The sequence below is a fragment of the Paroedura picta genome, chromosome 3 (genome assembly GCF_049243985.1).
Source record: "Paroedura picta isolate Pp20150507F chromosome 3, Ppicta_v3.0, whole genome shotgun sequence".
NCBI lineage: Eukaryota > Metazoa > Chordata > Lepidosauria > Squamata > Gekkonidae > Paroedura > Paroedura picta.
Window position 1 is genome coordinate 146,244,746 of NC_135371.1, and position 22,743 is coordinate 146,267,488.

The window sequence follows — 22,743 nt, forward strand, 5'->3', positions numbered from 1 at the left end:
CCATTCATAACAGAGATAACTCACCACTGCTTAGCAATTCTGTGCATGTTCGCAAAGAGAAGGAGACTCAGCTGAGCATACATTTTTAAAGTGTGATTTTTATAGTAAGATCCATAAGGAAACCGCTGACCTACTGCGGCAAGGTTTCCCTGGTAGGCCAAATAAAATCAGACTTGAATATCTGGTCTGATCAGACTACGTCCTAGGTGGCTAGATTTTGCACCCATGTCTGCAGATTCAAGAAAAATTTGGAATTATGTAAATCAGGAAAGATTATATGAGGCACCTTATATTGGGATTGGCAGGAATTTTTTTAAAATTATTAATATGCTTTATTATCTTTGTAGTTATTTTGATTTAATTATTCAATGAGTTGATTGTCCCCCAATGCTTTTGTATATATTTACTTTGCCTGAGACTGTCCTTGAATATTGTGAATATTGTGACTGGATTAAGTCAAAGACCGTGATAAATATTTGATTTAACTTACTGGAGAAGGTTTTCGCTTAGGGCAGCTGGGATCCTTTTCACAAACTCCTTCATTCCCAATAGGCAACCAGCCCAAATTCCTTCAGCATCTCTCTCTATGGTTGTAGGATGGCTGAGTAAGTTGATGGTGCATTATGAAGCTTTTAGGTGTATCATGGCCCCCAAAAAGAAGTGTGTAGCTCCTTCCCAGGAGATGCCAATATCCCCTGGCATCACAACAACCAATGTGATACAGCTTTGAGGTGTGCAGGGTTTGTATACTGAGTTACGAGCATAGAGACAGGAACAGTAGACTGAATATGGCCCTTAGTTTCCAGTTTGATTTGGGAAATCCATTAATTTCTGCTTGATGTGATGCAGCAAAATTTAAAAAGTGTCACCACATGGTGGGGCTGGCAGTGAATTGTGGTGCACATGATAAATTGTGCTGTAGCCCTGTTGACTCCCATCTACCCCACTTTGGCTAAGAGGCTCTTCTTCTGTCCCCATGGGGAACAGTAGGGTTGCTAGCCCTGGGCTGGGAAATACCTGGAGATCTTGGGGGTGGAGTCTAGGGAAGGTGGGGTTTAGGGAGGGAGGGACATCTGCAGGGTACAATGCCATAAAGTCCACCTTCCAAAGTGGCCATTTTCTCCAGGGGAACCCATCTCTGTCACCTGGAACTCAGTTGCAATCCCAGGAGTTCTCTAGCCACCACCTGAAGGTTGGCAGGGGATGACTCTCCTCAGCTCTATGATGCTTTTGCAGCTGTTTTACTGGATCACTCTTATATTAGATACACAAACTTGCCACAGGCCTCTTGATCTTGCACTGCCCTAAGGCAAAATGGGATTGTACAATGTGCACTGCAGGTAGGTGTAACTGTTGTTATTATGACATTGTCCACAGAAGTATCAATTGTGGTTCAATTAGGAATTTACTCAACATATTTTATTTTAATGGCATGCTGTGAATGGTACCTGAAGAGTTTTCAGCCGTCCAATGAGGATGGGGCAACTCCATTACCGATCTGCACTCTACACACCCTGGCTGTGCTCTGGGAACTGGCCCAACCACTCTGGGGCTTACACAACACAAATGCCTGTTTCTTACCATGAAGTCAATGTTGCTGTCCTCATTGCGGAAATACTCCATTAATTTCTCAAAGCGGTGCTGCTCTTTGCAAACCTGGGAAGAAAGGGAGCGGGTCAGAATCCCAGGAGTGCTTCAGCACTAGCAGGCTAGCCATGCACAGATTGTTCCTGGTGCACTACATTTCAGACACATATCTCCATACATGCGTATCCACAGGGATATTCATCCTTTCTCCACTTGCACACTTTTGACTGTTTTTTACCTTTGAAAGGCTCATGTTTTAAAAATGGACCTAAGCACAGAATGGCACAGAAAGATAGCCCTCACCTCCTTGAAGTTCTCAAAGGCAGCCAAAATAATCTCATGGCCCCCACGCACCAAACAGACAGCAGCCAGTAATTCCAGCACAAGGGCTTTTGTTCTGTACAGAGAAGAAAAAACAACCTATTATTATTATTGCCATATAGAAGCTACTATAACAAAGCTCCACAACTTTACATCTGTTGAAGAAAATGTCAGTAAGATGCTGTAGGGGGAAAGTATCATTATAAGCAAAATGAAGCCTCAATGGACAAGGGCAGTATACCTCTGAACACCAGAAACTAAAGACAAACTTTTGGTAGACTAGGTAGACTTTTGATATGATCCAGCAGGACAATGTTCATATTTTTACATTTACTAGTATGTACTGAACTTTCCAATACTGAGAATATTTGTTGAGAGAGAGGTGAGGCAACACAAAGGTATAAAAGCCTAACATCTAAGTAGGCAACAGAAAAATTTCCTGGGTTGTAGAGAGATTTTGTTCTGCAGTTAATCTAGCTTGTTTGAATACAGAGGATTTGCTCTTGTTTAGTATCCAAACAGGAGTGGATTTTTTTTTTTGAGAATCCACATAAAATCATGTTCTAATTATTTTCCCCTGCTATCTTTCCCAAACTCAGTTTGATATAGAGCACCTTTAAAGCCAACAAAGATTTATTCAAGGCATGAGCTTTCGGGTCAGACTAAGAGTCAGAAGAGTCTAAAATGTCAGAAGAGTGCTTGTACTCGAAAGCTCACGCCTTGAATAAATCTTTGTTGGTCTTAAAGGTGCTACTGGACTCTGATGTTACTGTGCTACTTCAGACCAACACGGCTACTCATTTGAATCAGTTTGATACAGTCTTTTTGTACACTATGTGGACAGGAAGGCCTGCACCTTTGAATGGCCCAGGCAAGCATCATTTTCTTTGCATCAGCCCCATTCCTCTCCACTGGAAGACTTCTTCCCAAACACTTTCTTTTTTTAAAAAAAGCTAGCAGCTGCTAGATCTTTTTAGCATAATAATAGTCTATTGCCAAAACCTACTACTTCCTTTGAATTCTCAGCTTTAAGTTTTTAAAGTCACTAGCCCTTTTTGTTGTGAAGATGTAAAGGGAAAGGTGTGTTTTGTTACATCACAGCAGTAATATGGGATAGAGATTTCCATTTTTAAAAAGGAAAGCTAAGAGATCAGAGGACTTAACAGATCATGCCAATACTGTGCATAATGCCAATAATGTTTTTGTATCATAGTGACCAGGGACTTCCCCATTTTAAAAAAGCATGAAAAAGCCATCTGGTGTGTATGAGGGGAAATATTGGCCAGGTGGGAGCTGATTCAAAACTGCAGTGAAGATTCTTTGTTGTCACCACAAAATAACTCTGCATTCACAGCACTGGCCAGCTGTAGATGGACCAACTGTACATTCTTATGACCCATAAAGAGACTTGCAGCAGGACACCAGCTGCAAGTTCCCGTGGCAGCTTAATTCAGAGTGGGGAAATGTAATTCAGTGCACATGCAGCTCTCTGGCAGGATAAAGAACTCCCCTGGAGTCAATTTGAGTTGGAAAAGCACACAGCATGGAGGCAAGACCCATTCCTCTCCTCAAGCTGCTGTCCTGATCTGAACTGGGCCCATACAGTGCTTCTGAATGGAGTTATCATATGGCTGCAAGTCCCCATGATAATCAGACGGTAGATATAACATGTACTTTGGACCACAGTGAATCTTCATTGTGGAGAAGTAGCCAAAACGAGCTTTATAAACAAATCATACTGAAATACCTTGACTAGGAAAGCTGACTAATTTGGTTTTATTTTCTCATGCATACCTATCCTTTCATCATTTGGCATAAACACCAGCACAAGGTGTAAGGTGGTCCTCCAGCAAGGAGAGTCTTGGAAGTCATAGATGATCTGTGGGTATCGTATCAGCACTGTGGCTCAGCTGATATGTCTAGCTGCGTTAGGTGGGGCCAAACAATATTAGGAAACAAGAGGAAGTTATCCAAGGGCACATCTGTTCTACAAATTTCAGTGTTTAAAGCAAGATTTGTTCACTGGAAACAGGCCATAGTCATTGTCCCCCCCGAGATTTGGAGGCAATTTGAAGGAAGGATTCCTGCTAATGGGATGTGCGCTAATGCCACTTTTACCTCTTCTAAACATGTTCTATATATTTCTGTTTCATGTTAAAAACCTGCACAATCTGTTTTGTCTAGAGGCAACCGTAGAACAATAAAAGAGGGAATTTTGGAGGAATACATTTTGTAAGAGGGAATTTGGGCAGAATTTTGGAGAATAAATCTTTCAAGAGAGATAAATTTGGACACATTATAAGTGTGGGAGCCTCTGCCTTTATATTTTACCACCTTATATTATATTACCACCAATATTATATTACATGAGTGTATTTAAACTACCAGAACACTGAAGAAGACCCCTAAGAGGAGTTGAAACACATTTGGTTTTTTGTATTGGTTCATTTATCCATGTGCCAATATCCTCCAGAATTGTACAATACTGTGTAATGTTGAAATTACTATAAAAACAGGCATTGCTTGTAATGGCAATACTTCTTTTAATAATATGTTTTTTTTGGGAAAAGATGACTAGTCTCATCCTAAATCTACAGCAGCCTCGAAAGAAACTTGATCTTTCAAATAGATTGCCTTGTCACAGAATAACATACCCATAAGGCACAGCTGGAAACACTGCTGGTTAACATTACTTCTTACCATTCATTCATTCATTCATTCATTCATTCATTCATTCATTCATTCAATTTTACAAGATCTGTGACAAATTCTGCTCCAAATGATAGCATAAATTCTTAATTGCACTGTAGTTGATTAACTTTTATGATGTTACTATGATGTTACTGAGGTCCCATTTTAATTTAAAATAGGGGAAGAGTCAAGAGAAATGCTGTAAAAGAAACAAAGGAAAAGGGGGAATTGACCAAAGAAAATATGAGGGATGAAAACTGTCCTCTCAAACATGCATTGAAATGGGAAGAAACAAAGTATATTCATATATCCCCTGAACCTCAGGGGAGGGCAGTATATAAATATATAATAAATAAATAAATAACCTGATAGGATTACCATATTCCCTGTCTACTTCAAGAAATTACTATGACAAATCTCATTTTAAATACCCCTACTATTTAAGATGTGATAATTGCTACTAACTAGGAATGATCCTTATCTTACAACCCAAAAGGGGACATTTTCATCAAAAGAGCTCAAAAGAGGACATCTGATAACACTATGCGGGGGGGGGGGGGGGGGCTCCTGTTGATAGTTTTAGGATAGCAATTCCTAGTTCATGGATACACATAAAATTCAGAGGATTTCTAATGTAGGAACAATTCTGAAACTGGTTTAGGGTCATAATGTACAAAAATCCTTTAACAATTTTGCCTCAGAAAAGTTACATTATTTTAAGCCCACTAATTCTAATGGAATTAGTAGGGTTTCACTCTGCTTAGGATGGTTCTGTAAAAAACATGAAGCAATAAATCCATTAGAACATTTGTGATGAAGACAAATAGCAAATTTCCACAGAGAGCTATCTGAACATACAGGTTCCTTACCTGGGGTTTTTATTGTTCAAGCTGAGAGCAATCTCATTAACAGCATGGGGATGTGACATAACCAAATTGAATCCGTACTGAAATGCAGAATGAAAAAGAAATATGAATAAGATTATGAGTAATAGTGAAACTTTCATGGCAATTAATGTGGCCACCCAAATAGGGATCCTTATGTATCACATAGTTGCAAATGCACAGTTTATCGAGGGGGGAAAACAGGATTAATGTAGTTTATTAATAATCCAGGTCTCAGACAAAATGTAGGATAGTTATACATTAGTAAATTCTTAACATAGATTATACAATTACATAAAACACAAAGAAACATCAGGAAACCAGAAACGAAAGGAAGGAAGGAAGAATGTGGAGACAAACAATACATAAATACAAACAATACATAAATATATTAAAGGTTTCAAATATGGATAAAGAATAAGTAACAATTTTCTCCAATTTCACCTCTCCACTGCAGTCCACCCACTCCCATAATTTCTGAGGGTCCCTCATCATCCAGGTGCAGCACTTTGTGGAGATTTATGGGCTGGGTGGGAAGGGGGAGGCAGGAAAGTTGCGTTCTACTCAGGTCTTGCAAGTTGAGGGCCATGGCTTCCTTAACTGACAATTCCTTTCATATTAGGTCTTCCGCTTTTCGTCCCAACTCTTCCTAGCCAGAACTGAGTGGGGCCATATGAGTTCTTAAATAAATTGTTTGGGATAGACTTACAAGCAGAGAGGCCAGCATCCTGACGTTATTTCTAGGCCTCAACATAATTCTAGCCAAACAGTTCTGTTTTACAGGCCCTGAAGAAGTGATTAAGGTCCTCCAGGGATCTCATCATATAGAGCAGTGATCCCCAACCTTTTTATCACCGGGGACCGGTCAACGCTTGTCAATGTTACTGAGGCCCGGTGGGGGGGTAGTCTTTTGCTGAGGGACGTCGCCACCACTGTCTGAGCCCCTGCTCCACTTGCTTTCCCACCAGCGCCCCTGACTTCCCACCATCCGCTGGGGGGTGCTGCCAGCAGCAGCTGCGCAGTGCCACTCCAAGGGGGGGGGCACAGCCATGACGGCCACTGGAGAGCACCAAAAGTGAGCCGGTGGCAGAGTGGCAGGGCAGCCCCTGAGGCAGGAGCCAGGGAGGAGGACGAGGAGGAGCTGCAGCCTGGTATCAATTGATCCACAGACTGGGACCGGTCTGTGGACCAGGGGTTGGGGACCGCTGGTGTAGAGCATTCCATCAGGACAGAGCCAGGCCCGAAACTGGTTGAGGCCACTTTTACCTCTTTGGAGCCAGAGACCCTGAGCAAGTTTTGACTGCAGGATCTTAATGCTATTTAGAGAGCATGTTGGAAGAGATGGTCCCATAGATGCGAGGGTTCCAGACATTTTAGGGCTTTAAAGCTTAACATCAAAATCTTGAACCTGATCCAGTCTCCAATCTGCAGCCAGGAAAGCTGGGGGAGCACAGGTCAAAGGACCTGAGCAGTTGCATTTTGAACCAGTTAGTTTCCAGAGCAGCTTCAAGGACAGTCCTGCGTAGATCTAATCTGAAGGTGACCACTGCATAGATCTAGGGTGGCTAGACTGGATGTCAAGTTGTCGTGCCTGGTGAGATGGTGGAAAGCCTGGCAAGTGACATGTCATCTGGGCCTCCATGGATAGGGAGGGATCCAGAAACACACCCAGGCTCTTGACAGTGGTCAAATACATGAGTTGGACCCCGTCAAGAGCAAGGTGTTGTGCTAGCTGACCTGTGGCATACTGGTCTAGTCAAAGGACCTCTGTCTTAGCTGGATTCAATTTCAGCCAACGCTACTTGAGCCAGTCCACCACAGCCTCCAGACACCTGGTCAAAGAAACTGGGGGTGCAGATGGATGAACATTCATCAACAGAAATAGCTGGGAGCTCTTAGCATACTGATGACAACCCAGCCCGAAACTCCGAATCAGCTGGGTGAAGGGATGCCTGCAGATGTTAAATAACATTCAGGAGAAAATGCTGAGAAAGTCCTTTGTGCCTGAGACCCTAAAGGGCTTCTGCCAGTTAGAAAGGACAGCACTGAACTAGACAAAGGAAAGGCACAGGGCAGCTTCATGGCTTGGATCCAGGCATAACCACTTCCCCTGTCCCCCAGGAAGAGGACACTAAGGAGTATTTCAGGCTGCTGGGGGAGAGTGAAAATCACACTTCATGGGCAAATGTCCACAGAAAATGTTAGGATCTCTATGTCCATTTGTTCTATTACGGTAAAATATGGGTAGAGGAGTCCCAAATTCATTTGTGTTACCTGATAATTCATGATGGCCCGTAAACACAAGATACACACGTGGACGTCATCTTTCTGGCTAACCAGCCGTGAGTTCTTCAGGGCTTTCCTGCTGGGAAGAGTGGTGTATCTGGCAAAAAGAAAGACCTGCATTTAGCAATAAGCAATGAAGCCCAAAAGGAATGTTGCCCTCTTTCCAGTGATGAGGTCATGGCCACAACCAGGAACAGGAGATGAGAGTTGTAATTAGAAGCACTGGCTTCTGTCAGGAGATTTGCCCAAGTTCTTTTTGCAAAAGAAAGACTCAATTGATACCTCTCATTCTGATTCTTAACATCAGTTTGGGGAGTCTGCCCACTTCTTTTTGAGAGAACTGTTTTTTTCCCTCCAGATTTTAGCTATCACATTTATTTGCAGACCCAGGAATTCTGTTTTCTACAGGAGAATGGGGAAAAATTAAAGCAAAGCAATTAAAAAGTAAAGTAGCAGAAAGCTATTTTCTGCACAAAATTGTATTTTTCCAGTGTTGATTGCCAAAAAATCTACACTGCCCAGATGGCTGAGTGATAATAAGCCAAATGTTTAGTATAGAAAAGGGGGTTCAACTCCCACAGACTATCATATTTACAAGGGCCACGATGGTAGCATTCAAATAACCTTCAGAATACCTAATTCTAATTTTGCCAAAGTGTTTGACTATCACAGTACTGAATCTTTAACCAAGGTTAGGGTAGCCGCATTTATAGACCACATTCTCCTTGATAATTTGGTTACTCAATCTGATTAGAACTTTATGACCTTTGTCATCACCCAGTATGGTGATCCCACAAAGCACTAAATCCGTGTGTGCTAACAGCCCATGACCTCAGGAGCTCACAATTTTTATTAGGGAAGGAATGACAAGACTCTTCTAAGCCAGAGGTACAACTTGGCATCCTATCTCTTTAAGGCCACAATTTCCTCTTAATAGATCCCGAAGCTAGAAACAGGCAAGAGTTCTTTAAGAGCGTTGAAAGTGATATGACGGAGGCTTCACTGTATACACATTCCTTTGTCATACTATTGCCTCTGTACCAAACTATAGGTTTCAAGGACCATCAGGCACTCCTATAATGCAAAAAAAGTGTGAGGAGCATTCATTCCCACAACAACCCTGTTGAATTACCTGTGCATCATTTTACAGAGAGGAAACAGAAATTAAGACCTAAGCGAATCTGCCAACAGTCATCCAGTAGGTCTGTGGTAGAATTTGGATTTGAACTCAAAGCTACATCTGATATTCAAGCCCTTGGACTGCATGTTAGCCAGGGGTCTTGATCCGGAGACTTCAGCAGCAGGACCAAGGCTGTGCCACAGTGAAAGTTTTCCGGAGGAAAGAATTCTGAACAAGGGGCATCTGGTTGGCCACTTATGAAACAAGATGCTGGACTAGATAAACCAGACTTGGTTGGATCTTGAAGTTCTGCTCATACGTTCTTACAAGTTGCTCTCATGGTCGGCAGCCCACCTCTGGCACTGCAGCAACAATTCAACAGGAATCAGAAGAATCAAGAAGTAATTATTGTTCTGCTAGGGTGGCTTCCTTGTGGGTGTTTTGCTACATTTAGTCCTTAAACTGCAGCCATTTATTTCAAAGGATCCACTTGAATTTGTCCTCCAATCTGTCCTGCTTTCCACAAACTTTGGTGTGATCATTCCAGAAAGACTGTTGCTAAAATGGGTTTGTCTACCACAGCAACAGGAAAATGAGGATTTTCTAACCCACACGTCAACATTCCCCCTCCCCCCACACACACCACAATTAATAAATAGTAGTTAAATGGGTATAGTGTCATTACACAATAGCAATTTAGTTAATACTGGCAACACAGAATGGGTGCAAGAGTGGGTGAAAGAGGAAATGAAAAAGCACAGATAATATCCCCATATGGTTTCTCCTTCGCCACTGTGAATGCCCTTGCATCTGCAGCAGCAATGGGTACACAACAGGGAGCCATTCCTGAAAGTGATCAAGATCTTGTAATTCCTGCTAACTCTGTCCTGCCTTCTCAAGCCTGAATAATCTGTCCTTTAGGCACAGATTCAGGTACTCAGAGAACTGCCCGCCCCTTGCCACCAGCCAATTATCTCCAATCATGTGGGTCCTCATTGGCACACCTTTTCACATCCACATGCATTTAGGCCCCCCTCCAGCACAGGCATGTACAGACATCATCCCAGTAGAAATACTTACCCAGGTGACAAGGACAGAGAAAAAGAGAGGACAGGAGGCCCAGCAGAGATAGGCAAAACGGAGCATGGCAAAAGACAAGGCCAGGAGCAGAGGGGAGACATGCCCAGCTACCACCAGAGTAGCATCAAGGGGGAAGAATGCGAGAAGGGGAGAAGAGGTCAGCACGTGGAATCCCCTGGAGGGCAGAAAGCAGGGAAGGTTTGTTATTACGAACAAAGTCAGAGCTTTAAAAAGAGTATACCCAAGAGGGGCAGAGCAAGGGCGACGGTACATACCGGAGGGCAGACTGGCGCGCAGAGCGAGCAAGGCTGTTGGCGTAGGGAGCGGACAGGGCACTGGGATGCTGCAGATCCTCTATGGACCTGCTCCAGGATTTCAGCTTCTCTAGCGCTCCATCCTCACCGCTTTCCAGACCCTCAAAATCAAACCTGGAAGGCAGAGAGGGGACACACAACCATACACACAGAGAAGCTTCAGGGCAAAAGCTGCATAGACAGCTCAAGCGCTAGATTCACAAGGCCACTACAGCCCATAAGCCAGCAGCACGGCACGCAAGGAGGCCCCCACACACACGCCACTCCTTCCCTGCATTTGACAGATCTGAGCTCAAAATGGATCCAGGGGAGGATTTCAGCAGCCAGAAAAGGGATGGAGATACAATTTCCACACATTCCTCCATCTCACTGCACACCTCTGACACCTCTGTCATTGCTGTTCCTGGGTGTCCCCTTTCCTCCGTGAACAGCATTGAGGGCATTCTAGGGGAAGGGAGGCAAGAAGGTCGTGCATCACTGGCAGAAACACCTCCCGACAGCAGTGACTGCAGACGAGTCCAAATAATTGAGAGTTCCTTGTTAAACAGGAACTGACTTCTCGCCAATAATTCTTCCTTGGAAAGTGAGGAAATATTTACAGGCAGCAGAACATGAATTTTATTTCTCCTCGTAAAAACTGGGTTAGAATAGAAAACATGCTGTCCCATCGCTGGCCAGTTCTGATCAAAGAGATCCAAGATGTACCCAAAGTGTTCCACATTTGCTTGACCTGTGGGACTCAGGTAGCTCATGAACACCCTAGGTAGGTGCCTGAAAGCAACTGAACAGAAGTAAGAATACAGCCAGGAAACAAAGCCAGGAAGCCTTTCAGATACCTTTCCGCTTGAATGAGAGATTGTCACCCAAAACAAAGGTCAAAAACAGGCCTTTCTCTTGATGGGTTTACTCCTGTCTTGTGCTTTTAACAAAGCGCAACACTTTTATCAACTTAAACTGAAAGATAAATTAATGGAGTTGTTGATTAAGTAACAGGAGGGAATCTCTGAAGCAGCTGAGCTCAGTCTGAGGCATCTTTATTTTTCAGAAGCATTCTGTGCCTTACATAATAAATATTGGCTTCCTTTTAATTCTTAGTGACAATAAAGGAGACTTGTAGTCCTGCAGGTATTCAGTCCTCAGTGTTCTCTTAATGTACAAGTGGAGACAGAGATTTGTGATGGGTAGGCAGCTTGAAGCCCCTGGATTGACCAATTCAGCTCTTGTTTGGGCAACAGCATTAACTTCTCCTTGTTGTATTTCAGACTACAGCTACTGTCACTGACCTCAAGAACCCTGCCATCGAGAACACACACTCTGGGTACAGACTGTAGTACGGTCACAGGGGTTCTGGTCCTGTACTATACATTGGAAATCTTGTTACACATCCTTCAGTATCCTCAGGGGGAAAAAAAACTAGAAGTTTCAGTAACATGCAAATTAATTCCCATGAAATTCATGTATTGATTAACAAAAACCAGATAATTAACCCACTGAAAATCCTTCGCTAGGATATGGTCAGTATTGTCTCATTGAATGAACCCAGTCAGCCTGAAATGACAGCTTGGATCTGAACCATGCATGGCCTGCCCACCCGCATCAAGCCAGGTCCTACCAGGTCTAGTTTTGTGACTCTGGCAAGCAGATTTTCCATCCCAACAAGTCCCTATAATGGGCAAAAGCAATGACTATCAGCAGGGCTGAAACAGAGAGGCCAAATGGCCTATTGTTACAAAGTAAAGAAGCCTCAGAGGTGTGGAAAGGCCTTGGAATGGAAAATGTTAGAAACAAGACTGAAAATCTGAATGAGGTAAAAACCTAGTGCATAAGACCAAGCTCTGAGAGCCAGCTTGGTGTCGAGAGCCAGCTTGGTGTACTGGTTCAGAGTGGTGGCTTCTAATCTGGAGAGCCAATTTTGATTCCCAGCTCCTCCACAAGCAGCCAGCTGGGTGATCTTGGGGTAGTCACCGTCCTGTTACAGCTGTTCTCACAGAACAGTTCTGTCAGAGCTCTCTCAGCCCCACCTGCCTCACAGGCGATTATAAGCCACTTTGAGACTCCTTCGGGCAGTGAAAAGCAGGGCATAAAAACCAACTCTTCTTCTTTTTCTAGTCACCAGGGAGCAGCCAACATCAAGCGATACCAGCCTGCATTAGGACAACCAACTACAATAACTAGCCTCATTCTTTGAGACTCATATTGCCTCAGGTCATAAGGTATGGCCAGAGGACACAGGATAAATAGCAACTTGTTGCTGCGAAGCAGGTCTCAGCCTCTGGGAAAGGACAGGGTATGAATGTAACAATAAATAAACAAAAATGAGCACATATGCTGCCCCGAGCTCCGAGATGAAAGGAAGCTGGGTAGAAGTGCCACAAATAAAAACAAATAAATATAGCTCCACTACTGTGTCAGGTCCTAATCCGACATAAATATGAGGTAGTGAAGAGGGGGTGGGAAGGTCCAGGATCCCCTGACAGATAAGTATGACGGATACTTACATCACTGCACACTGAGCAAAAGAAAGGTAATCCACCAGCACATCCAGGCCTTTGTTTTCATCATTGAGAAACTCACGCACCCACCTGCAAACAAAAAACCAAGAATGTGCTTTATTACTCAAAGGCAACACTCCCCCCCCCCATACATCAGGGGGTCACTTTTGGGATCACTTTTTGAGGCTTGTTCTCAAACTTAGCACATCTGCAGTCCCTACACATCTCAATGGCACAATGAGGACAAAAGGAGGAGGATTATAACTCTCCCAAACCTAAATTACACATCATATTGTGTGTGTGTGTGTGTGTGTGTGTGTGTTTGACCAGATCTCTCAAAGTACATGGTAGCAGTAAAAGACAGTCACATCAATGGAGCATAACAGAAATCCCCATTTCCTTCCCTTGCTATTAGTCCAAGTAAAGAAAAAATAGGTCATTATATTGCATTTGTCTTTCTGCAGTCTTACTGGGATTCAGAACAGGTTTATCTAACCTAACATGCAATTTGGCTCTCAAACTATGGGTCAGCCTTAAAGATGTCAGGCTAGATACAAGATATATAGCACTCCCACCCACCCACAATTTATGCAGCATGGATCAAACTCAGTTCACCTCCAGGACTCAATTCCATCTGGGGATATGTGTTTTTGGAGCAACCTGAGAAAACTGGACGGGTTCAGAGGAGAGAAGATAACAGATGATAAATTCAGAGGAAAGTCAGCCTTGGCCCACCCAATGTGTGCATGGGGTGATTACGGCATCGCCAGATGCATGTAAATAAAGCAACTGGCAGTGTTTTATCTTTCAATGTCAGAATAAGGAGGGTTTCAGTCAGGGCCTCCTTGGTCCTCTCTAGGAGTCTGCCTGTTTTCCCGTCTCTCTGCCTCTGCTGCAAGCAAGGACAAGGCAAAGGGGGTGTGAATCTGAGACGATCCACCAAGGTCTCAGACTGTGTGGAGAGAATATGACCGAATCCACAGGAGATAATTGTGCAGCTGGGGTATGTGTATGTACGTGGGCCAGCTCTGAACAACTACCTCATAAGCAGGAGGACACTGTCTGACTAGGAGTCTGGTTGTTCTGTGTGCATTATTTCCAGAAGCAGTTTCGGCTGACTGTAACCGAGTTCATCAATCATTTGGATGCTGAAACTGTGCATATGTTCATTTTCTTTCTCACCCCCCTCTCACTCTCTGTGGGACAGAGGAACAACACGCCCACCCGTTTCCTGCCTGCCTGTACTCCAGTTTCCATCCCCCAGTACATTTCCTGTCTGACTCCAGTGACTGCTATTTTAGGACACTAAATCCATTTTGCCAGAGGTTAGAGGCAGCGAGATAGGAACAGAAGCTGCTAGAGTCACATCCAATCATGGTTCAGGTTAGGTACAGGAAAGGGGATTGTGGAAGTGGATGAATCATCTGCATTACTTGATTCCATGCAAATTTGTATACGTGCATTATGACTGCTTTGTCCATGCTTTCTATGTACAAATGGATCTACGTGCATACATGTACTTAATGGTAACTCAGTGGTAGGATGCTGGTTTTGGAAACTCCAGTCAAGGAACTCCGGAGCAATGACTGTCTGTGGAGCCACTGCTAGCCAGCATAGAGGGTACTGGGATAGAAGAACCAATCGTCTGACATTACAATTGCTTTATGCATTCATACCTAAGAGCCTGTGCCCATATGTGCAGCACATAGGTTCATATTTGTGAGTGGCAAATGGCACCACAGGAAAGAACGAAATGGTCCTACCACTAAGCAAGGGATCACCATTTTTTGTTTCAAGCAGAAAACAGGCACAAACAAGGTGTGTGCGGTGACCACCCGCAATGAAAATATAGCTCCACATGACGGTGAAGTGACCCATGGTTGTACACGCCTGTTAAAGGCACAGAGGAGAATACAGCAGCTGCTGTTGAAGCTTCTCGTGCCTCCGTGCTGCCAGCACTTCTCGAGTCTCTTCCCTCTCTAGTTCAGGATTCAGCTGATCCAGCAAGGTTGTGATTTGCAGAAAAAACGAAACTAAGGCCCACAAAAGCAGAGGGACTTTTCTCAAGGTCAAGAGGGCTGTTTGTAGCAGATTATGTCTATTCCCATGCAATCATACACCCGACAACATTTCACAGATGGAACACAGAGCTCATTGTGTCCTTGCAGCACTCCTATCACAGCCCAAGTGCCTGCCCCGCCCCACCAAACTGACACATTGCTAAAGGGCTAGATGCTTGCATTCATTTACTGGACAAATCCAACCGGCACCTTCTATATTTTGTTCTTGTCGTTATCTTGTGTTTACAGAGAAAAATACCACAATACTGTACCAGTATGCCACCACTACATGTAGGTTGAAATAGATAAGACAAGGATTACTGTCATGGGACTCGAACCAGGCCCTATAAGGCTAAAAGCACTTGACTTCAAAGTTATACAAGCTTCTAAAACAAAATTACTTCCATTCTACCAACGGCAAGCAGGTGGTACTAGTAGGAATCTGAGACCAGCAGAAAGTAGCCCTATTGAGGGCGGGAGATGTGAATTGGGGCCAAGGCACTGGAAGAGGGGCAATTAAACTCTTCACCCTGACAATTAGGGTTGCCAGCTCTGAGTTCAGAAATACATGGAAATTTGGGGGGGGGAGGAGGGTGGGACTTGGGGAGGGAGGGACTTCAACGGGGTACCATTCCATAGAGCCCACCTTTCAAAATGGCCATTTTCTCCAGGTGAACTGATCTCTATTGGCTGAAGGTCAGCTCTCATTTCGGGAGATTTCTAGCCACCCGCTGGAGGTTGGTAATCCTACATGGCCATTTCCCTGATCAGAAATGCCTCCCCACACAGCTTGAAACCCTGCATTGAGGGACAACGTGGATACCTGTCTTTTTTTCTTTGTAGCAGCTGTGAGGAACTATTTTTGATGAGGTGTTAATTCTCCCCTTCTCCAGCGTTATGACCCCAAATACTTTCATTGCTCTCCACAGCTCCATTTTGCTAAAACCCTATTTGGAGATTTGATCGCACGCCCCACTCTTCTGGCATAGCTTGATCCTGTAAAGCAGTTATTTTCCAAAGTCCCACAGAGCCTTTTCAGGTATTTTAAAACCACTCCCTTTTCTCTTCAAGCTACACCGACACTATAGCTGATTGCATAATATTTTGCTTCCATGTCATGGAAGGGCTCAGAAAGTGAGACAGTTGTATTCCTGATGGCTTTCTAAAAGCAAATTATTTGTGTGCAGTTTGTTGGAAGTATATCCTTGGTTCTTCTGCATCAATACAAGTGGTCTTTTTTATACTCGATCTACCACCTTTTATAAAGATACAGTTGGAGTCAGTGATCTAGTGCTCTGCAGGTTCGATCTGTTAGGAATATTAGGATAGTGACTGTTGCATCAGAACTTTGGAACAAGTAACATTAAAGATACTTCCAGCGCTTCAGTTGGTGCATGCGCACACAGAGAACATGCTGTTCCTTAAGCCCACACTATGTCACTGATCATTAATTGCCCAGGCCCTGCCCAAGGGTCTTGCTGACTTAGCACCGCTCCCTGTGCCAGCCCCAGCCATCCTGAGGAACCCCCGCCCAGCAGTGACCGGAAACCAAGGACAGGAACAGCTCAACTTCCTGCCCTTGTTGTCATTTCCCTTCCAGCTGGAGCCAGGACAGGTGGTGATGGGGACGAATTTCTTAGTTCACAACAGTAACCATGGAAACCTTTCAAAGTCTGGCGCTCTCAAGCAGGCTGCAACTATATCTGCAGGTGAAAGGGAAGCATCAAATAAGAGTGTCCTTATCCCCTAGCTATGAAAGGCGTATCAGGTCTTAAAATTACTGCCAAAGTAATGGACCTCATCAAAGTCCTGTGGCCCCGTGGTCCCCAACCCCCGGTCTGTGGCCCGGTGCCAGGCCGTGAAGGACTCAGTACCGGGCCGCCGCCGGCCGCACCTACCTCTTCCCCCCCCCTGCAGCAAGAAACTCGCCAGGCCGTGAGCGAAGCAGCTGCCAAAGCTCTGTGCATGCGCGTTTGCGTGGAGCTCCCACGTGTGCGCATTTGTGCCCAGGCTCTCCCCCACCCCCGGAAGTGGTTCTCAAGCTAGAAAAGGTTGGGGACTGCTGCTGTGGCCTAACACAGGGGTAGTCAACCTGTGGTCCTCCAGATGTCCATGGACTACAATTCCCATTAGCCCCTGCCAGCATTTATTGGCAGGGACTCATGGGAATTGTAGTCCAAGAACATCTGGAGTACCACAGTTTGACTACCCCTGGCCTAACAGGCATGTTGAGCTCCCACCTCTGGCCAATGACCTAGGGTGTCCCCCCAAGAACTATTCTTTTTCTTGTTGCTGTACTTGACTTATCTCTCAAGGGACCATTGCTCTGCTACTTCTTTGTACTGGAGGGCAGTCTAAATCAGGGGAGGACTACCCAGGGGAAGAAGTCGCCATATTTAACCTGACTGACCTAGTAGTGCCCTTGAATTTTTCCTTGGTCTTCCTCAAAACAGCTTCTGTTCTGGGCAGCTTAGTGATGATAACCTCTATGGCAGGGGTAGTCAACCTGTGGTCCTCCAGATGTCCATGGATTACAATTCCCATGAGCCCCTGCCAGCATTTGTAGTCCATGGACATCTGGAGGACCACAGGTTGACTACCCCTGCTCTAGGGCATGAGGTTTCTGATTTCTTCTGCTTTGGTCAATGACTTTGCCTTTGACTGCTTCTGAATTAGACAGGCAGGTATTAAAAGGTGTGCCTCTAAGCCATCATCCCTGCTAAGTCACCAAAGGAAGCAGAAGCTGTTTGTTCGCAGGAAGTATCGCCTATGGAGAAAAAGGGAACATGGTTGGTAGGTCAGCTGCGGCAACTCGTCTTTCCCCTATCACTTGACCACTTTATTAGTTCAGCCAGTCATTCAGTAACCACATGAACACAGTGCACAATCTATTCAGAAGGAAGCACTTTAAAGTCCTATAGTCTAAAATGGCAGAGATCTAAACATGTGCAAAACTTCCCCATTTAAATGAAAGGGACTTAAAAGCCCTCCATTTTGGTGGGATTGTCCTCATGTATTTTACATGTAGTCTGTAACTACACCTGCAAGTCAACATTCACCTTTATTTCATAATACTTTGCCCTGGCTTGCAAAACAATGAGGGGGGAGTAAAGAAACACAGACCACAATGAAGAGGCCGGAAGTTTGAACCCCTAATCACGTCTCCTCCACAATGTCTGTCCTCTTCCAACATGGCATTTCATTGCTCCCATTCTGAAAATGCTCCTGACCCAGAAAACAGTGACAGGTTCACAACAACATGATGTCAAGAGGCTTCGGTGCACTGCTGGAACCTGAGCGGTCTTGAGCTATCCTCAAAATGTCACTCACACAGGACAATGTTAGTGTGGGCCAAGTGTGAGGAACAGGATTTCTGGGACCCCTGCAGTGTGCAAGGGTGTTGCTTGGCCCTTTGGCTTCAGAAGGGAGACAACTAACAGGAGTCAGTTGTGCCTTCCCAACCATGTCATCTTTTTCCTTCCAGGAACCTCTCTTCTCCGGTCATGAAATTAAAAAGAATGAGCTCAAGAAGAAGCAATTAGAGACCAATAAAACCCTATTGGACATAGTATCTATATTGCAACAAGCCAATGTCCAAAATAAGCCTCTCCCTCCAAATTCTTGGTCCCAATGGATGGCCACTTTTTGGTGGTGGTAGATAGAGTGATCAAGTCACAGCCAATTTATGGCAACCCTGTAGGATTTTCAAGGTGAAAGACAAACTGAGATGGTTTGTAATTGCCAGCCTCTATGTAGCAACTCTGAATTTCATTGCTAGACTTCTCATGAGATCATAGAATCATAGAGTTGGAAGGGGCCACACATGCCATCCAGTCCAACCCGCTGCTCAATGCAGGATCAGCGTAAAGCATCCATGAAAAATATTTGTCCAGCTGCTGCTTAAAGACTGCTGGTGAGGGGGAACTCATTCCATTGCTGAAGTATTCTGATTGCGATTTTTTTCTCCTTGATATCTAGCTGGTACAGTTCTACACATAGTTTAAACCCATTACTGCGAGTCCTATCCTCTGCTGCCAATAAGAACCACTCCCTGCCCTCCTCTAAGTGACAACTTTTCAAATAGTTAAAGAGAGCAATCATGTCCCCTCCCAATCTCCTCTTCTCCCAAGTCCTTCAGCCTTTCCTCATAGGGCTTAGTTCCAAGGCTCTGGATCATCCTCATTGCTCTCCTCGGCACCCCTTTAATTTTGTCCACAGTACTCCAGGTATAGTCTGACCAATGTAGAATACAGGGGGACTATGATACCTTGTGATTTTGATGTGATACTTCTGCTGATACATCCCAAGACTGCATTTGCCTTCTTTCCCGCCATATCACATTGCCTGCTCATATTTCCCTTGCAACCTCAAGATCTCATCCACATACCCTGCTACCCAGAAGTGTATTTCCAATCCAGTATGCATGCTTCTCATTCTTGTGATCCAGATGTAGAACTCAGCACTTCTCCTTATTGAAATGCGTCTTGTTCTCATTTGCCTACTTTTCCAGCTTGATCTTCTTGAATTCTATCTTCTGGGGTGTTGGCTATTCCTCCCAATTTGGTGTCAGCTGCAAATTTAACGAGGAGCCCCTCCATCGCCTCATCCACATCATTGACAAAAATGTTGGAAACCACCAGGCTAGCCTGGGCCATCCAGGTCAGGGTACCACTTTAGAGCAGCGGTCCCTAACCTTTCTGTGGTCAGGGACCGCCTCCGGGGCGAGGGGAGAGCCGCCTGCCCGGGCACCGCATGGCAGCTGCGCGCAAACGCACACGCGCAGTTGCCGCACATGCACGTTTTCACCACCAGGGGGCGCTAACACGCATGCGCGGCAACTGCGCGTGCGCATTTGTGTCACCGGCGTGCCGGGCCTGCCTCTTCCCCGAGCTTCTCGCTGGGGGGGGGGGAGGCAGGCGCGGCTGCCGGCGGCCTGGTACTGTGGCCTTCGCGGACCAGGACTGGGCGGCGGACCAGGGGTTGATGACCCCCGCTTTAGAGCACAGGTGAAACAAGTGTTGATTTCTGCAATGTGGCATAATATCTGCAGATGAACAGATTAAAGTCCACAACCAGCTTCTTCCTTCAAGAACCTGACTACAGTAAATGGCCCATCTGCAACATGGATACCATAACTGAGAACAGCAAGTGAGAGTTTGTGGTCCACCAGGACAGGAGCTGGAGTTCCTGTGAATCTGGCTACAGAGTCTGGCCTACACACCTGCCTACCTCTCCAGCACTGTGCTGCTGCCTTCATTTTAACTGAGTAGGATAGAGGCAAAAGCATGTAACACAAGACTGTATATGTACTGCAGCAAGTGCTATCAATGCATTCCTGTACTTGGACTTGATTTGTGGCACACTTGTCAAAAGCACTGACCACTGCTACCTTACCCAATGTGGTTGGTCCTTAGAGAGATCTCCAGTTCCTTCAGCACTTTGGTTGATTCCTGTACCCTCCGACGGAACTTCTGTAAAGACAAGATTGACTGACCAACATCTTCTCCACCAATAAATACACATACACAGAGCTGGATGAACCATTAGGGGACATACTTCGCAGTGTATTTAATTTCTCTACTCCTCTCCACCCCATATTTCCTTTGTTGCTTTTCCCTTATTCTGTGTAATGTCTAGTTGATACCACTGATATGCATATTGCTGTAGGCAACAGTGAAACTCTCTGCCCTGAGAGTTTATAGAAGGCTAAAAGAAATTTGACAAAAGGATAAATTTGGTGTGAGAGTCTTCCAAACAGACGGTTTTTCTATAACCATAAGTCACATGATCATTTTGATATTATTCATAAAGATATGAGCATCTGCTTTGACAGAGTGGTCTAGAAATTAAAATAAAGGAATAAAATAAAGAACTATTTGTTTAAAGAGACTATTTGTTTAAAATATCACTGTGTTCACAAATGGAGATGTAAATGACCACTCTGCAACACACAGGGGCCATAAGTGGCCACAGGCAAGGGGAATTTGTAGTAAACAAGAACATGAAATCCTGATAGTGTCATAAATTAAGGCCCATTCCTCACATATGTGATAATGCACTGTCAATATGCTTTTGCAGCTGGATTTCTCTGTGCAGAACAGGAAGATCTACTTCCAAAGTGCATTGAGGGTGCACTATCTAATGTGTGTGGAAAGGGCCTAAATCTCAGTAAGAAAGGCAAACTATAAATAATGTAAATGAATAGGCATACATCCTTTTCTGTCTTTCCCACAACATGTTCCTCAGCTAAATGCAAAACCAAGCAGTGAAAAGCAGCATGTATAATTTAGTACATATTAGAATGGATTCAGGAAGATACACTAGCTGTTGGTCAGTAATATAGTAGAGCATGTTCTGCTCAGGTGTGGAAGAAATTGTTAGTGCTTTATTCTTTGCCATGTATCTGTAGATGTAAAACTTCAGATCTTACCTTCCGAGTGACCCCTGGGTCAAGGAAACTCTTCAGTTTCTGGATATATGTGTGGGGTGGGTTCTTCACCTGAAATCTTTCCTGTTCCAGATTGGCCATGAAGGAAGAGAAAGGGGGGAAATAATGGCTGAGAGATCTTTAAAAGTACAATGTACCAAGATCAGCTTTGGTCAGTGAAAGAAAAGGTTTTTTTTCAAATGGATTAATTAACATAAGTCTCCCTGCACATGAGTTTTGACTTAGTGGCTGACTTGTCCTGGTACTCTGAATACCTGATGCTTCTTTACATCTATATCCCTTCCTTAATAATTCAGGCAGCAAAAGCAGTTCCAGGGTCCCTTCCATTCATACACATTTGGCTCTACCTCTTCCATAGGCCTTTCCCCTGCTCAAATGCCACAGAGACCAAATCACAAGATGTTCATGCCTGCTACAGGTTCTGTTGACAGATGAGCTCTAGGAGTTCCATGCTTAGAAATTAATTCTCAGGCCCAATTCAGACTGAGACCACAGTGCATGTTAAGCCTTTCCTTTTTCAGGCTGTTTCCCCAATGGGGCAAATAGAAGCTCCTAGAGGCCATTTCAGATAAGGAAAATGGCATGGGGGGGAGGAAGATGTAAGCCCCTCTCCCATGCCCTGCTGTCCTGATCTGAATTGAGCCCATGTGCATGGGAATTGCTAAACATGGAACTTCCATAACACCTAAGATGATTCATAGAGGACACCTGAAGACTTTGTCATGTGTGAACTGGTCCTACATTATGCATGCTTATCCTGTCCAGTACAAAAAGACTTATATATACCTCCATAGGACTGAGGCGCAAGATACACTCTTCTATCTATGGGTTTTCCCTGCCTATAGTCATGCTTTTGTCTTGGTAGTAACATAGAGAGAGAAAAAATTCCATTTTCTCAAGAGACCTTCCTCGATGAATGTGTGCTATTGATTTTCACAGCTGTACAAGGATTGGTATTACTTTAAGATGAGAATTTTTAGGATACAAGGTAGCTAAGGAAGGAATAAACTTGTCCCAGGTTACCCCTCCCTACACTCAAACTGTGGGCACTTTTTAGCAGGGAGGAACAATATCACAGTGTAATGTGGCCTACAGCGTGTCATGCCTCTAGGTCTGAAACCAAGAACCTACTAGCCTGAGTTGAGGGTGGCCCATCATCATCTGGTAAATATTCCATTAAGCATCTACATCTGGGCCAGATGTTTTTTCTTCAAGTTACTGAGAACCTTACTTAAGCATGGGACTTAACCCAGGATGGGACTTTGGATTGCTCAGGCCACAGAGCCAAGGTTAGAAGAAGACTGAGCCGACTGAGAGGAGGGGGTCTGGATTTGTTTTGGTGAACAAAGGCAATGCCTTTTTCTCATTGCCCTTCATATTCCTGCTCAAGCAGCTGACCATCTCAGGGACCTTAAGCTGAAGAACACATCTTCAGCCCTAAATTCAGTATAGCCCCAGCG

The 22,743-nt window shown here is 44.5% G+C and overlaps 1 protein-coding gene across 5 annotated transcripts in view; it reads right to left on the reverse strand.

Moving 5' to 3' along the window:
* The window catches only part of FMNL3 (formin like 3), a 120,555-nt gene that overhangs the window by 31,248 nt on the left and 66,564 nt on the right, over positions 1–22,743 (reverse strand). For 3 of the 5 annotated variants that reach the window (XM_077328464.1, XM_077328463.1, XM_077328466.1), the window contains exons 3-10: positions 21,266–21,346; positions 20,230–20,306; positions 12,782–12,865; positions 10,245–10,397; positions 7,758–7,866; positions 5,469–5,545; positions 1,891–1,984; positions 1,582–1,656 (exon numbers count right to left, since the gene is read on the reverse strand). In XM_077328464.1, the coding sequence (XP_077184579.1) occupies positions 1,582–1,656; positions 1,891–1,984; positions 5,469–5,545; positions 7,758–7,866; positions 10,245–10,397; positions 12,782–12,865; positions 20,230–20,306; positions 21,266–21,346 (750 nt within the window). Of the gene's footprint in view, positions 1–1,581; positions 1,657–1,890; positions 1,985–5,468; positions 5,546–7,757; positions 7,867–9,969; positions 10,145–10,244; positions 10,398–12,781; positions 12,866–20,229; positions 20,307–21,265; positions 21,347–22,743 lie in introns of those variants that run through there. The other 2 variants (XM_077328467.1, XM_077328468.1) reach the window with 2 other exon arrangements.